This window comes from Sturnira hondurensis, unplaced genomic scaffold (assembly GCF_014824575.4).
Source record: "Sturnira hondurensis isolate 20B ecotype Veracruz unplaced genomic scaffold, ASM1482457v3 Scaffold0005220, whole genome shotgun sequence".
NCBI classification, from domain to species: Eukaryota; Metazoa; Chordata; class Mammalia; order Chiroptera; family Phyllostomidae; genus Sturnira; species Sturnira hondurensis.
In genome coordinates this window covers 6396331-6409384 of record NW_028077851.1, presented here as the reverse complement: position 1 = coordinate 6409384, position 13054 = coordinate 6396331, and the positions used below count along the sequence as shown (strand labels likewise).

The following is a 13054-nucleotide window of genomic DNA, read 5'->3' as shown; positions in this document are numbered from 1 at the left end:
GCCCAAATTAATATTTAAATGTAAAAAAATTTTAATGAAAATCCGTAAGGGATTTTTAAAATCAAATGTGATTTATAGAATCATTGTACAATTTATCTGGAAGAGCAGCAAAATAACTCTTTAAAAATGTTAACTAGCCCTGGCTGGTATAGCTCAGTGGATTGAGCGCGGGCCTGTGAACCACACAATCACGGTTCGATTCCCAGTCAGGGCCCATGCCTGGGTTGCAGGCCAGTTCCCAGCAGGGGAACTCACAAGAGGCAACCAGACATTGATATTTCTCTCCTTCCCTTCCCCTCTAAAGATAAAACAATAAAATCTTAAAAAAATGTTAAATAATGATGAGAGTAGGGTATATAAGGGCTTGATTTACAATAATGCTATGGTAATGAAAAGGGTTGTAAGGGTTTGGAAATAAGAGGTGAAATCATTAATGAAACAACACAAAAAAAATCCTTGCAACTAATTTAAATTACTCAACTTACTAATGATTGAGGCGGAGGTGGTGGGGAGGGGAGCCAGATTTCTACCTCACACACTACACTGAAAATAAAGTTAACATAGATTACAGTTTTAAACTACTATTTAAAATTTGAAACCATAAAAGTGCTAGTGAAAAAAGTGGGTTATTATTTATACAATCTTTTGGTAAGGAAAGACTTTACACATGATATTAAAGGCAGAATTCATAAAAGTAAAAGATTTGCCTATATAAATAAAGAACGGCCCTGGCTGCTGTAGCCCAGTGGTTTGAGTGCAGGCCTGGGAACCATACGATCGTGGTTTGATTCCCAGTCAGGGCACATGCCTGGGTTGTGGGCCAGTTCCCAGAGGGGGACTCACGAGAGGCAACCACACATTGATATTTCTCTCATTCTCTCCTTCCTTTCCCCTCTAAAGATAAATAAATAAAATCTTTAAAAAAATAAAAAACGGATACATAAATAAGAAGTACATGAAGTTCTTATTTAAAAGTCTTTAGCCCTGGCTAGTGTAGCTCAGTGAACTGAGCACGGGCCTGTGAACCATGCGATTGCGGTTCGATTCCCAGTCAGGGCACATGCCTGGGTTGCAGGCCAGTCCCCAGCAGGGGACACACGAGAAGCAACCATACATTGACATTTCTCTCCTTCCCTTCCCCTCTAAAGATAAATAAATAAAATCTTTAAAAAAAATAAAACTCTTTAAAGGAAATAAAAACTACCATTGACAACTTAGAAGAAAACAAAATCACTTTGAAAAAACATTTGCAACCTAACAAAGGGTTAATGTCCTTTATATATAAAGAGCTTAGCAATCATTATGAAAAAGGATATGATAGCAAAAGAAAAGGTGGGGCAAAGTATATGAACAGGCAATTCATAAAACAAAGAACCAATAAAATACTCATATAGATTTATTAATCAAAGAATCCACAAAACAAAATCCTATTTTTTACTAATCATAATAACAAAAAAATTCTAAAATAATGCCCATCATTAGCATGATTTGGAAAACCAACAGATTACTGTTGTAGATATGATTAAATCATTTTTATTAAGAGAAAAAGTCACAATTGTTAAGAAGGAAAAATGATTTTTCACTTTACAAAGAAAGCCTACAATGATATTAAATTTCATTAGAAACCCCAGGTATTGATAACTGCATGTTGGGTCATAAGAGCAGGAAGCTGTTTACCTGGAGGACAGTTTGCATCCCTGTTGGAGGAAGGCATTCAGGTTCCCAGTTGCTGCAAGTAAGAGTCCCAGGTATGGAGGGGAAGGCTTCATCGGCCTAGAAGAAAACTCAGGATGGAATTGGACACCAACAAAATAGGGGTGATCTGAAATGAGAACAACCATAATATGATTGAAGCAAACCCGAAAAATACTTGGAAGGTCTTATCTTTGAATCAGAAACTCACTCAATGGTGAGATGGGTTATTTAACTTTTTATCATCATAGCCAGTTACTTTCATAGTCCATCTTCACAGGAGAATTTCAAATCGCAAAATGTATCTTACTTCATAAGAAATTCAACATTTTATTTGTGGAAGGTGGTGTTAAATGAGCAACATTAAGCACAAAATTTTCGATGGGAAGATGAATTCTGCTTTCCCAATATCTTCCTGCTTTATGAAGGCCATTCATAGATTGTCCTTGGGCCCATTTCCACAGTATCCCTCACACTTTACTAACTACAGGTCATTCTTTCTTTTAGATGGCTTCAGACCATTTTCTACAAGGTCTCCTTTCCCAAGGTAAGGGTCCTTCGGGAATGCAGCTTTAAGTTGGGTATTAATCATAGGCAGCACCATGAAACTGAACTTGTAGCTCAGCCTACACCAGTAACTTATCCCTTGTGATGAACAGTCTATGAGTGATAAAATGATGGCCTTTCAACATGTTCACGGTGGTTATGGCTCAAGGTGGCAAGAGTCCAAAATTTTTTAAAACTTTTTCTTCCTTGTACTTTTCTGTATTGTGTGAGGCTTTACAAGGAGCATATATTACTGGGAGAGGAGGGAAATTAAGCTATTTTCATATTGAGAGTTGTGAGAATCCCCTATATGAGCAACTCAAGTTCTCCTAGATGTAACAAGAGTAAAAAACTAGCTTTTCCCCACTATTTTAAAAATATATATATTTTATTGATTATGTCCTTACAGTTGTCCCATTTTCCCCCCTTTATTCCCCTCTGCCCTGCACACCCCCTCCCACCTGCATTCCCCCCTTTCAGTTTATATCCATGGGTCATACATGTAAGTTCTTTGGCTTCTACATTTCCTAGACTATTCTTAACTTCCCCCTGTCTATTTCCTAACTATTTATGTTACTTATTCTCTGTACCTTTTCCCCCTCTCTCCCCCTCCCACTCCTCCACTGATAACCCTCCATGTTATCTCCATTTCTGTGGTTCTGTTCCTGTTGTAGTTATTTGCTTAGTTTGCTTTTGTTTGTTTTTTTTTAACTTTCAGAAAGAGGGAAAGGGAAGGAGAGAGGGAGAGAAATATCACTGTATGGTTGCCTCTCATGTGTTCCCCACTGGGAACTAGCCTGCAACCTAGGTATGTGCCCTGACTGGGAATCAAACCGCGATCCTTTGCTTCACAGGCCTGCGCTCTATCCACTGAGCTACATCAGCAAGGGTGGGTTGTTTTTTTTTTAAGGTTTGGTTGTTAATAACTCTGCATTTGCTGTCATTTCACTGTTCTTATTTTTAATTTCCTTCTTTTTCTTAGGTAAGTCCCTTTAATATTTCATATAATAAGAGCTGGGTGATGATGAACTCCTTTAACTTGACCTTATCTAGGAAGCACTTTATCTGCCCTTCCATTCTAAATGACAGCTTTGCTGGATAGAGTAATTTTGGATGTGGGCCCTTGCCTTTCATGACTTGGAATATTTCTTTCCAGCCCCTTGCCTCTAGGGTTTCTTTTGAGAAATCAGCTGACAGTCTTACAGGAACTCCTTTGTAGGTAACTGTCTCCTTTTCTCTTCCTGCTTTTAAGATTCTCTTTTTATCTTTAATCTTGGGTAAAACATAATTATGATGTGCCTTGGTGTGTTTCTCCTTGGGTCCAACCTCTTTGGAACTCTGTGAGCTTCCTAGACTTGTTGAAAGTCTATTTTCTTTGCTAGATTGGGAAAATTCTCCTTCATTATTTTTTCAAATAAGTTTTCAGTTTCTTCCTCTTCTCCTTCAGGCACCCCTATGATTTGGATGTTGGAGTGTTTAAAGATGTCCTGGAGGTTCCTAAGTCTCTCCTCATTTTTGTTTCTTCATTCTGTTCTCATTAAATGTTTCTTTCTTCCTTTTGCTCCACACTGTTGATTTGAGTCCCGGTTTCCTTCCCATCACTGTTGGTTCCCTGTATATTTTGCTTTATTTCACTTTAGGTAGCCTTCATTTGTTCCTTCATTTTGTGACTGAGCTCAATCAGTTTTGTTAGCATCCTGATTACCAGTATTTTGAACTGGGCATCTGATAGGTTGGCTATCTCTCCGTCGCTTAGTTGTATTTTTTCTGGTGCTTTGATCTGTTCTTTCATTTGGGCCATTTTTTTCCTCTCAGCACATCTGTTACATTAAGGGGCGGAGCCTTAGGTATTCACCAGGGCAGGGCAACATGTCGCTGGGTTGTGACGCTGTATGTGGGGGTGGGGTCAGAGAAGGAACAATGGCGCTTGCTCTGCTCTCTGCTAGATTTCAGTCACTTCCCCTGCTACCCACAAGCAAAATGGGCCCTTCTGGTGCTGGTTCCCAGGTGGGTGGGCTTGTGTACATTCTAGGACCCTGTGGGTCTCTCCAATCAACTCTCCTGTGAGACTGGGAGTTTCTCCCACTGACGTCTCAACACCCACAGGTTCTTTCAGTCAGAGGTTTGAGGCTTTATTTCCCTCACTAGAACCCTGGGATGCACGGTCTGTCTCACTCCCCAGTTGTTCCTCTCGGATTATCTGCACGCCAATGTGAGACCGTCTGCTCCACCAGTTGCTGCCTTGCTGAGAGTCCTCTCCATCCTGCTGCCCATCTCCGCTCCTCCTACTGGTCTGTGAGTGTTTCTTCTTTAACTCCTTGGTAGTTGGACTTCCATACAGTTCAATTTTCTGTCAGTTCTGTGTTTTTTTTGTTTTTAAATTTGTTGTTGTCCTTCTTTTGATTGTGCGAGGAGGCACAGTGTGTCTACCTATGTCTCCATCTTGGCCGGAAGTCCCCCACTACTTTTAAGAGGAATACACTGTTTTGTAATGGTAAGAATTAAGTGGGCCACATTTCCAAATCTGAGTAGAAATTTTATAGGATTAAAAATTTCTCTTCCCAATTGGAACTCTCAAAAACTACATTTTTCCCATATTAAAAGGAAACTCCTAATTAGAGATTGGCCAGCTCTTTAATCCCATAATTGCGATAGTACAGAGTACGGTAAGTGTTCTTTATTTCCTTCTTTAAAAAATCATTTATATATATTATATATATATATCAAAGTGAAGATGATAAAACGAGTTTTGTAGAGCGAAGTAAATGCAACTTTAAAGCTTTCAGAGAGATGCTTTACCAAATAATCTAAAAATCTAGTATGACATTCAGAATAACAAATCCCCATCACTTATCTCTAGAGACCCTAACCTACTTGTACAGTGGTGAGTACATGACGATTAATTGGAAATGTCCACTCTTCTAAGGTTATTTAAAGCTTTACTCTAGAAAGTGGTAGCCCATAGCCGTATGTGGTCTATTTAAATTCATTCAAACTAATAGAGTCTGCTCCAATACTCAATAGCCTCATATGGTTAGCGGCTATCATATTGAACAGGACAAAACTTTCTATCATTGCAAGTTCTATTGTACAGTTCTTTTTTTTAAAGATTTTATTTATTTATCTCTAGAGAAGAAAGGAAGGAGAGAAACATCAATGTATGGTTGCCTCTCGTGAGTCCCCTGCTGGGAACTGGCCTGCAACCCAGGCATGTGCCCTGACTGGGAATCGAACGCGATCGTGTGGTTCACAGGCCCGTGCTCAATCCACTGAGCTACACCAGCCAGGGCCTATTGTACAGTTCTGAGTCCAGAAAAACCCAGTATAGAAATCCTCTACTTCACATCTAGGAAGAAACCTCCTTTAATTAGAGGGACAGTCAGGAATGAAAGCTTGATGAGAGGAACGCCACCTTCTCTCAAGAATGTGTCCCCTGAAGAAAAGTAGGAGAAAAATCACCCACACTTAGAAAAGGAACTAAGCAATGTAGCTTTAAATTTGAGATGCGATAAATCTTACAGCAGAGCAGCTAGTGATGTCTGTGAAAGAAGCAGATCGTTATTGTGCTTTTGTATCACGATAGACAGAAGCCGAGCAATGGATCATGTCATTGTCAGGGACAAAAATGTTTAAATGAATGCATCATTGCTTTGAATCCCTTTATCAAAAAAACCCTATGCTAATATGAGCAAAGAGACTATAAAGTTTTTATTTTGATGATGTTCTATCAGTCAGATAAAGTCTTTTACATAATACTCTAAATTGCTTTGAACCAAATTCTGGCATTGTACTAATCTCAAGCTTTATTGTTCCTCTTAGAATTGCTTTAGTGATATAGGGATTAGTGGATATGCTTCTAAGTGGTAGCTAAGATTCAAATCTTCTGGGGAATTTTTCGTTGTGTGTGTGTGTGTGTGTGTGTGAGAAACAAGTGTTATGGCTCCTTGACCTTTAATATGCTTATAAATACACAGCCTGACAATTTTACAAACATGTGGATTCAGTAGGTCTGGGTTGGGAACTGAGGTATTTCTTTATTATATTAAATATTATACTATATTATTCTATTACATATAATAATTTTTAAAATATATTTTCCCTTAACATTTATCACCCTTATCTCCCCTCCCCCCACAATCCCCACACTGTTGTTCATGTCCACGAGTCCCTTGTCCTTTTTGCTCAATCCTTCCATTCCTCCAACCCTCCCCAGAGCTGTCAGCCTGCTCTGTATCTATGAGTCTGTTTCTATTTTGCTTGTTAGTTCAGTTTGTCCATTAGATTCCACATATGAGGGAAATCATACAGTATTTGTCTCTGACTGGCTTATTTCACTTAGTATAATGTTCTCCAGGTCCATCCATATTGTTGCAAAGGATATGGTATCATTCTTTTTTTACAGGCAAGTAATATTCCATTGCGTAAATGTACCGTGGTTGTTTTATCCAGAATTCTCCTTAATAAAATGAATTTCCTGTGGTCAGCTTTTAAAAAGTGCAAGGTTTTGCCCTGGCTGGTGTAGCTCAGTGGATTGGGCACGGGCCTGTGAAGCAAAGGATCGCCAGTTTGATTCCCAGTCAGGGCACATGCCTGGGTTGCGGGCCAGGTCCCCCGTAGGGGACACATGAGAGGCAACCACACATTGATGTTTCTCTCCCACTCTTTCTCCTTCCCATACCCTCTCTCTAAAAATAAATAAATAAAATATTTAAAAATTGCAAGGTTTTATAGCAGCTGGCTCTCATTTCTTTGCAACCCACGTGAAATTTGAAAGTGTCAATGGGCATCTAAAACCTTATAAAGAAAGAGGCTTCTAACATTTGCTGACAATAATGAGAAACAGAAGAATTAACAGAGAATAGGTACTTGAACCAAGTAAACAAATAGTAATCTCATTAAGAAAGTCTCCATCCTCTCACTAACTTGCCAGTGATCCACACTTAACAATTCTAAATGATGGACATTTCCATCAGGAAAGCTATAAGAAATATATTCTCATTCTAATTCAAAAGTTTAACATAGACTGATCATCTTAAGTGGAAGGTCCGATGAAAATAAAGGAACAATAAAATCCCACAGGGGTGGTGGCAGAAGGAGGCAATGACTTGGTTTGGCTCCAGCCAGTCCAGGCACTAGCTGGATAGCCCCAGGCAGTTTATTTCACCTCTTTGCACACTGAGCCTCCTTTTTGGGAATAGCATCTCCTGCCTTATAAGTTACTAAGGCATGCAGGAATCCCTAGCAGGGGGTCTAGTGAGAAGCATCTAATGAGATACACTCAATGCCCATTCCTTTCCTTCTTTCAGGGTCCAGGTAACATGCTACTATGTTCCTTTTCCAACTTCAATTCTCTTCCCTGCTCGGGACTCCTGAATCAGTACCTGAACAGATTAGACACAGAAAAGGGACAGAGTAAAGGAATTTGAAGCAGTGGACAGTGACATGGGCTAAGATGGAGAAAGAAGAAAAGTTAGAAGAGGAATAAGCAGTCCAGGTTATCTGGAGCCTAAAGGATATAGGTTGAAAAGGTACCTTCTAGATAATGATGCTCCTATTTGTAGGGTATCCTATACATACTAAGCATTCAATAAATGAGAGTGGTTTATCCAATAACTTAGTGTCACATACATGGCATCGTCAGAGCCCTGTCCTCCTTATGAGTCACCACACCACATCCTAGGACTAGGGTGACAGGAATGGGAACGCAATCCCAACGTGATCTTTCCAGAGACCAAATCGACGGGACTTGACAACTGATTACAAGTTGGGAGTACGAAGGGGAAAAAGAGCTAAATAAGTCCAATTTCAAGCATGATGGCCTGGAACAGTGGTTTTCAATCAGGGGTGCATGTGTGCCTCAGGGGCATTTGGCAATGTCTGGAGTTGTTCTTGAGTGTTGTGCTTGGAGGGCAGGGCAGGCAGTGCTACGGGCACCCAGTGGGTAGAGACCAGGGATGCTGGCAAATTTCCTGCAGTGCTCAGCATGGCACCCACTGTAAAGAATTACCCTGAGCCAAATGTCAGAGATGGCGAGGATGAGAAACCCTGAACAAGGAGACTGATGGAACCTTAATGGAAATGGTCGAGAGGAAGAACTAGTTCAGAAAGCAGGTAAATTTAGTTTCAAATAAGTTCAGTTTGAAATCCTAGGAAAATAATCACATAGATAAACAGGTGAAACAGGCACCGGAAAAGGTTAAACTCAAGTTAGTTAAATGAAGTGTACATGTGTGGGTCTAGAACAGGGGTTGGGCAAACATTTCTGTAAAGAGCCAAATAGGAAATAATGTTAAGCGTTGGGAACCAGAAAGTCTCCCAACTATTCACCACTGCCACTGTAGCAGAGTAACCACACACAGCACATAAATTGTACTCCAATAAAACTACTTATGGATACTAAAATGTCATATAATTTTTACATTTTACAATCTTATAATGTACTTTTGAGCCATTTTAAAATGTAAAAGCCATTCCTAGATCATGACCAGTACCAAAATAGTCAGCAGGCTGAATCTGGGCCACCCGTCAAAGTCTGCCAACCCCTGGGCTAAAATGTCAAGAGAGCTGGGACCAGCTGTAAGGATGGGCTTATCCTGTCTTTGAAGCATTGAGTGAGAACACTGTCCTCTGCCTTGTCAATAACACATGTATAGTTGTGCCGATGTTCCCGAAAGGGTGCCCCAGCCCAGCCACAAACAACTTCATCAGTGATCTGCCTCAACTGAAGTCCAGTGCCTTTGCGCTGTGTTCGGTCTCACTAAGAACTCTGAGATCGGGGACTGGCCCACACTTGACCATGCAGCATGAGCAATAGGAAAAGGATGACACCAGCTGGGGAGCCAGGTCCCACACACAACAGATGTCAACACCAGTCACCAATACTGACAGGGCTTTGGGCCATTGTCCCTGAAAGGAGAGACAAGGCAGAGTGCTACTCAACAGTGGGCTGCTGCCCTTCCCAGCGTGCCTAACCTAGACGCTGGCAACGGGAGAAGGGGGCAGGAATGGTAAGGAAGCGTACCATTGGTACAACTGGTAGAGCAATGCATCATGTTATAGTAGGGTCAAACTAATAGGCCCACAATTATTAGGGTTACCAGCAATCTGTTTTCTCACATACTTTATATTTAGTACACATTACTTATAATTAGTTGCATAGCTATTTCAAAGGAGAGAGGAAAAGAAAGAGACCAAACAAAATGGGTCTCAAGTTATAGCTTCGTATGTCTACAGTCAACAAAAAGATGTTAGCTCAACACAGAAATTGTCACAAATGAAGCGCTCACTTACTTGCCAGTTCAATGATTTCCATCCGCTCCCCATCAACATCCTGACCCACAAAACTCAAGTCACTCTGCTCAAACCGATCAATCAGGTTAGGGTTCACCTGCAGGAACAAGAAATTAAATGTCTTTGGGCAGCAGAGCAATACAGACATATCACCTTAGTAAAAGGCCCTCTCCCAACAGGGCGAGTTTTCCATTTCAGAGATGCTCTAACTTGTATTTAATGTCTATATTCAACCCCTAAAGCCGATTTTTAAGTTCATGATGAATCTGAGAAATAGTCTAGTCACAGCTCTTAAATTTGGAAGACTACCTTCTTTCACCCAAGATAAGATTCATAAGGTGGGACTGTGACACAGACATTTTGACTTTGGACATTGAGATCAGCTGTTTATAGCCATTCCCATATTTGTGTCTTGCTTTGAGTTAAGTATAAAATTAACTGTCTATCCCCAAATCACAAATCTGCTTGAAGATTGAAACAATCTTATTTACCTTGTGACTAACCCCAATGCTTTCTTTACCTATAGTTACATAAAACCCCTAAAAAGAAGCTTAAAGCAAGTTTTCTACTAAAATACTGCTTATAGCCCTGGCTGGCATGGCTCAGTGGATTGAGAGCCAGCTTGTGAACCAAAGGGTCACCAGTTCGATTCCCAGTCAGGGCTCATGCCTGAGTTGTAGGCCAGGTCCCCAGTGTGGGGCGTGTGAGAGGCAACCACACATTGATGTTTCTCTCCCTCTCTTTCTCCCTTCCTCCTTCTAAAAATGAATAAATAAAACCTTAAAAAATACTGCTTATAGATGACAATTCAATGACCTTGCTCATGGCCCTTTCCCTCATTCATCTCATCACTAGCTTTTCCCCAAACTTTTCAGCCTCTCCTTCACGAAAAGCACTTCCTCCCCTAAAACCAAAGTAGGGTCCCACATCCTTCTCAATCTTAACCACATACGCTTTTATTTTCTTTTTTAATATTAGGCTAATTCTCAAATCTGTAAACTTTTTTCTTTATTAAACAGCTTCATTGAGATACAATTCATATGCCTTACAATTCACCCATTAAAACTGTACAACTCAGTGGTTTTTACTATATTCACATAGGATACAACCATCCCCACAATCAAAGTATACCCTGCACTTTTTAACCATCATCTTCCCCATCTCATCATCCATCAGCCCTAGCAACCACTAATCGACATTCTTTCTCTTTAGATTTGCTTATTCTGGGCAATTCATGTTAATGGAATCACACAGTATGTTCTTTTGTGACTGGTTTCTTTCACTTAGCATGTTTTCTAGGTTCATCTATGTTGTAGTATGTACCAACATTTCATCTCTCTTTTTTTAAAAGATTTTATTTATTTATCTTTAGAGGGGAAGGGAAGGAGAGAAGGAGAGAAATATCAATGTATGGTTGCCTCTCGTGCGTCCCCTGCTGGGAAGTAGCCTGCAACCCAGGCATGTGCCCTGACTGGGAATCAAACTGCGATCCTTTGGTTCGCAGGCCCGCGCTCAATCCACTGAGCTACACCAGCCAGGGCCATGTTATCTCTTTTTATTGTCAAATAATATTCCATTGTATGGATATACCACATTTTATTTGTCCTTTATTAGTTGATGGAGATTTTTGTTGTTTCCACTTTTTGGCTATTATGAATGATGCTGCCATACCATTTGTGTACAAGTTTTTTTGTGGATGTATGTTTTTATTTCTCTTGGTTAATTTCACAGAAGCGGAATTGCTAGGTTGTATAGTAAGTCTATGTTCAACCTTTTGAGGAACTGTCAGACTCTTTTCCAAAGCTGCTCCACCATTTTCCATTCCCACCAGCAATGTATGAGAATTCCAATTACTCTTCATCCTCACCAACACTAGTTATTATTCATCTTTTGATTATAGCCATCCTAATACATGTGAAGGGGTATCTCTTTGTGGTTTTGATTTGCATTTCCCTGGTGATGAATGATGTCTATCTAGATCCTTTGCCATTATTTATTCTTAAGTTCTAAGAATTCTTTTTTTAATATTTTATTCATTTATCTTTAGAGGGGAAGGGAAGGAGAGAGGAAGTGAAACATCAGTGTATGGTTGCTTCTCGTGCATCCCCTGCTGGGAACTGGCCCCTGCCGGGAACTGGCCTGCAACCCAGGCATGTGCCCTGACTGGGAATCAAACCATGATCGTCTGGTTCACAGGCCCACGCTCAATCCACTGAGCTACACCAGCCAGGGCTTTCTAAGAATTCTTTATATAGTCTAGATACAAGTGGCTTGCCTGATGCATTATTTAATCTATAATTATTTGTATTTGTTATCTGATGTTTTGTCCTCTCTGATTAGAATGTAAGCTCCCCAATAGGAGAAAGACCATGTGTGTCTTTGCTACTTTCACTGTCATTGCATATTTTTTAAGGGTTTTATTTATTTATTTTTAGACAGAGGGGAAAGGTGGAAGAAAGAGAAGGAAACATCAGTATGCGGTTGCCTCTCATGTGCCCTGTACTGGGGACCTAGCCTGCAACCCAGGCATGTGCCCTGACTGGGAATCGAACCGCAATTGTTTGGTTCGCAGGCCCGTGCTCAATCCACTGAGCTACACCAGCCAGGGCTTGTCATTGCATATTATATACAAAATAAGTATGAAGGAATGGATGACCAGACTACTGTGTACATGGTAGTTCTTACACCTTCTGGCCACCACTTAGACAAAGCAGTTCCATAGTTCTTGCCCCACTTGTTAGGGCCAGTTCCTGATGGAAATAAAACCAAAAATGGCTGGTACTCAGCAAATTATTTTCTATTGTTGGTAGCCTACTCAGCATCAATTCCCACCAGTCCTCCCTCAAAACAGAACCCTGGGCTTGATCTGGTATCTACTCTACACCCACACAGCCCATGGGACTCCATCTCCCCTACTCTTTTCCAGGGGCCCACTTATAATCACTGGGGTTCCTTGCACTAAACATCTGTATTCCACAGTAATTCAGTGTGAAAGCATACCTCATATCGATGTCTGTGTCTTTCTTCCACAAAAGGAACATCACCATACAGTTTCCCTGTAATGATTCAAGAGTGAGATTAATATTGGAGTAATCGGCTTTGGAACCATACCCATGGCATACGTGTGGGGAAAGTCTCTTTGATTTCTATCAGAGGCCTAAAAAGAAACTAGACTCCAGTTAGTAATCTAGGTTTTTTCTCTTATAATACGGGACAGCAATGGCTTCTTTGAAACCCTGCAGCAATTCTCGAGTAAGCCGTCACATGGACTGCAGCAGATGTGCCCTCCTTTTACGCACCTACCTGCAGGACTCAAAGGCCGAGTAACAGCCACACCATTGCTTCTATGCAGATTCATAACAAGGTTCATTTTACAAAAGAAAAAATAAAACCAAAGGAAGAGAAATGAAACAAACAAACAAAAAACTTGTCCAAAGCCCTGCCATGCTGGTAGTGTTACCGAACAAGGGTGGGGGGGCGGGGGGCAGTACTTGGCCCACCGAGGGATGCCCCAAACTGCTTCAGA

At 40.6% G+C, this 13054-nt stretch overlaps 1 protein-coding gene across 1 annotated transcript in view; it reads right to left on the bottom strand.

The window, feature by feature from the left end:
* Positions 1 to 1644: 1644 nt before the first annotated feature.
* The window catches only part of CTPS2 (CTP synthase 2), an 85735-nt gene continuing 74325 nt past the window's right edge, over positions 1645 to 13054 (bottom strand). Inside the window, exons 15-17 of the mRNA XM_037046294.1 lie at positions 12529 to 12584; positions 9529 to 9625; positions 1645 to 1822 (exon numbers count right to left, since the gene is read on the bottom strand). Coding sequence (XP_036902189.1) covers positions 1674 to 1822; positions 9529 to 9625; positions 12529 to 12584 — 302 coding nt within the window. The 3' untranslated portion in view covers positions 1645 to 1673. The remainder of the gene's footprint in view (positions 1823 to 9528; positions 9626 to 12528; positions 12585 to 13054) is intronic.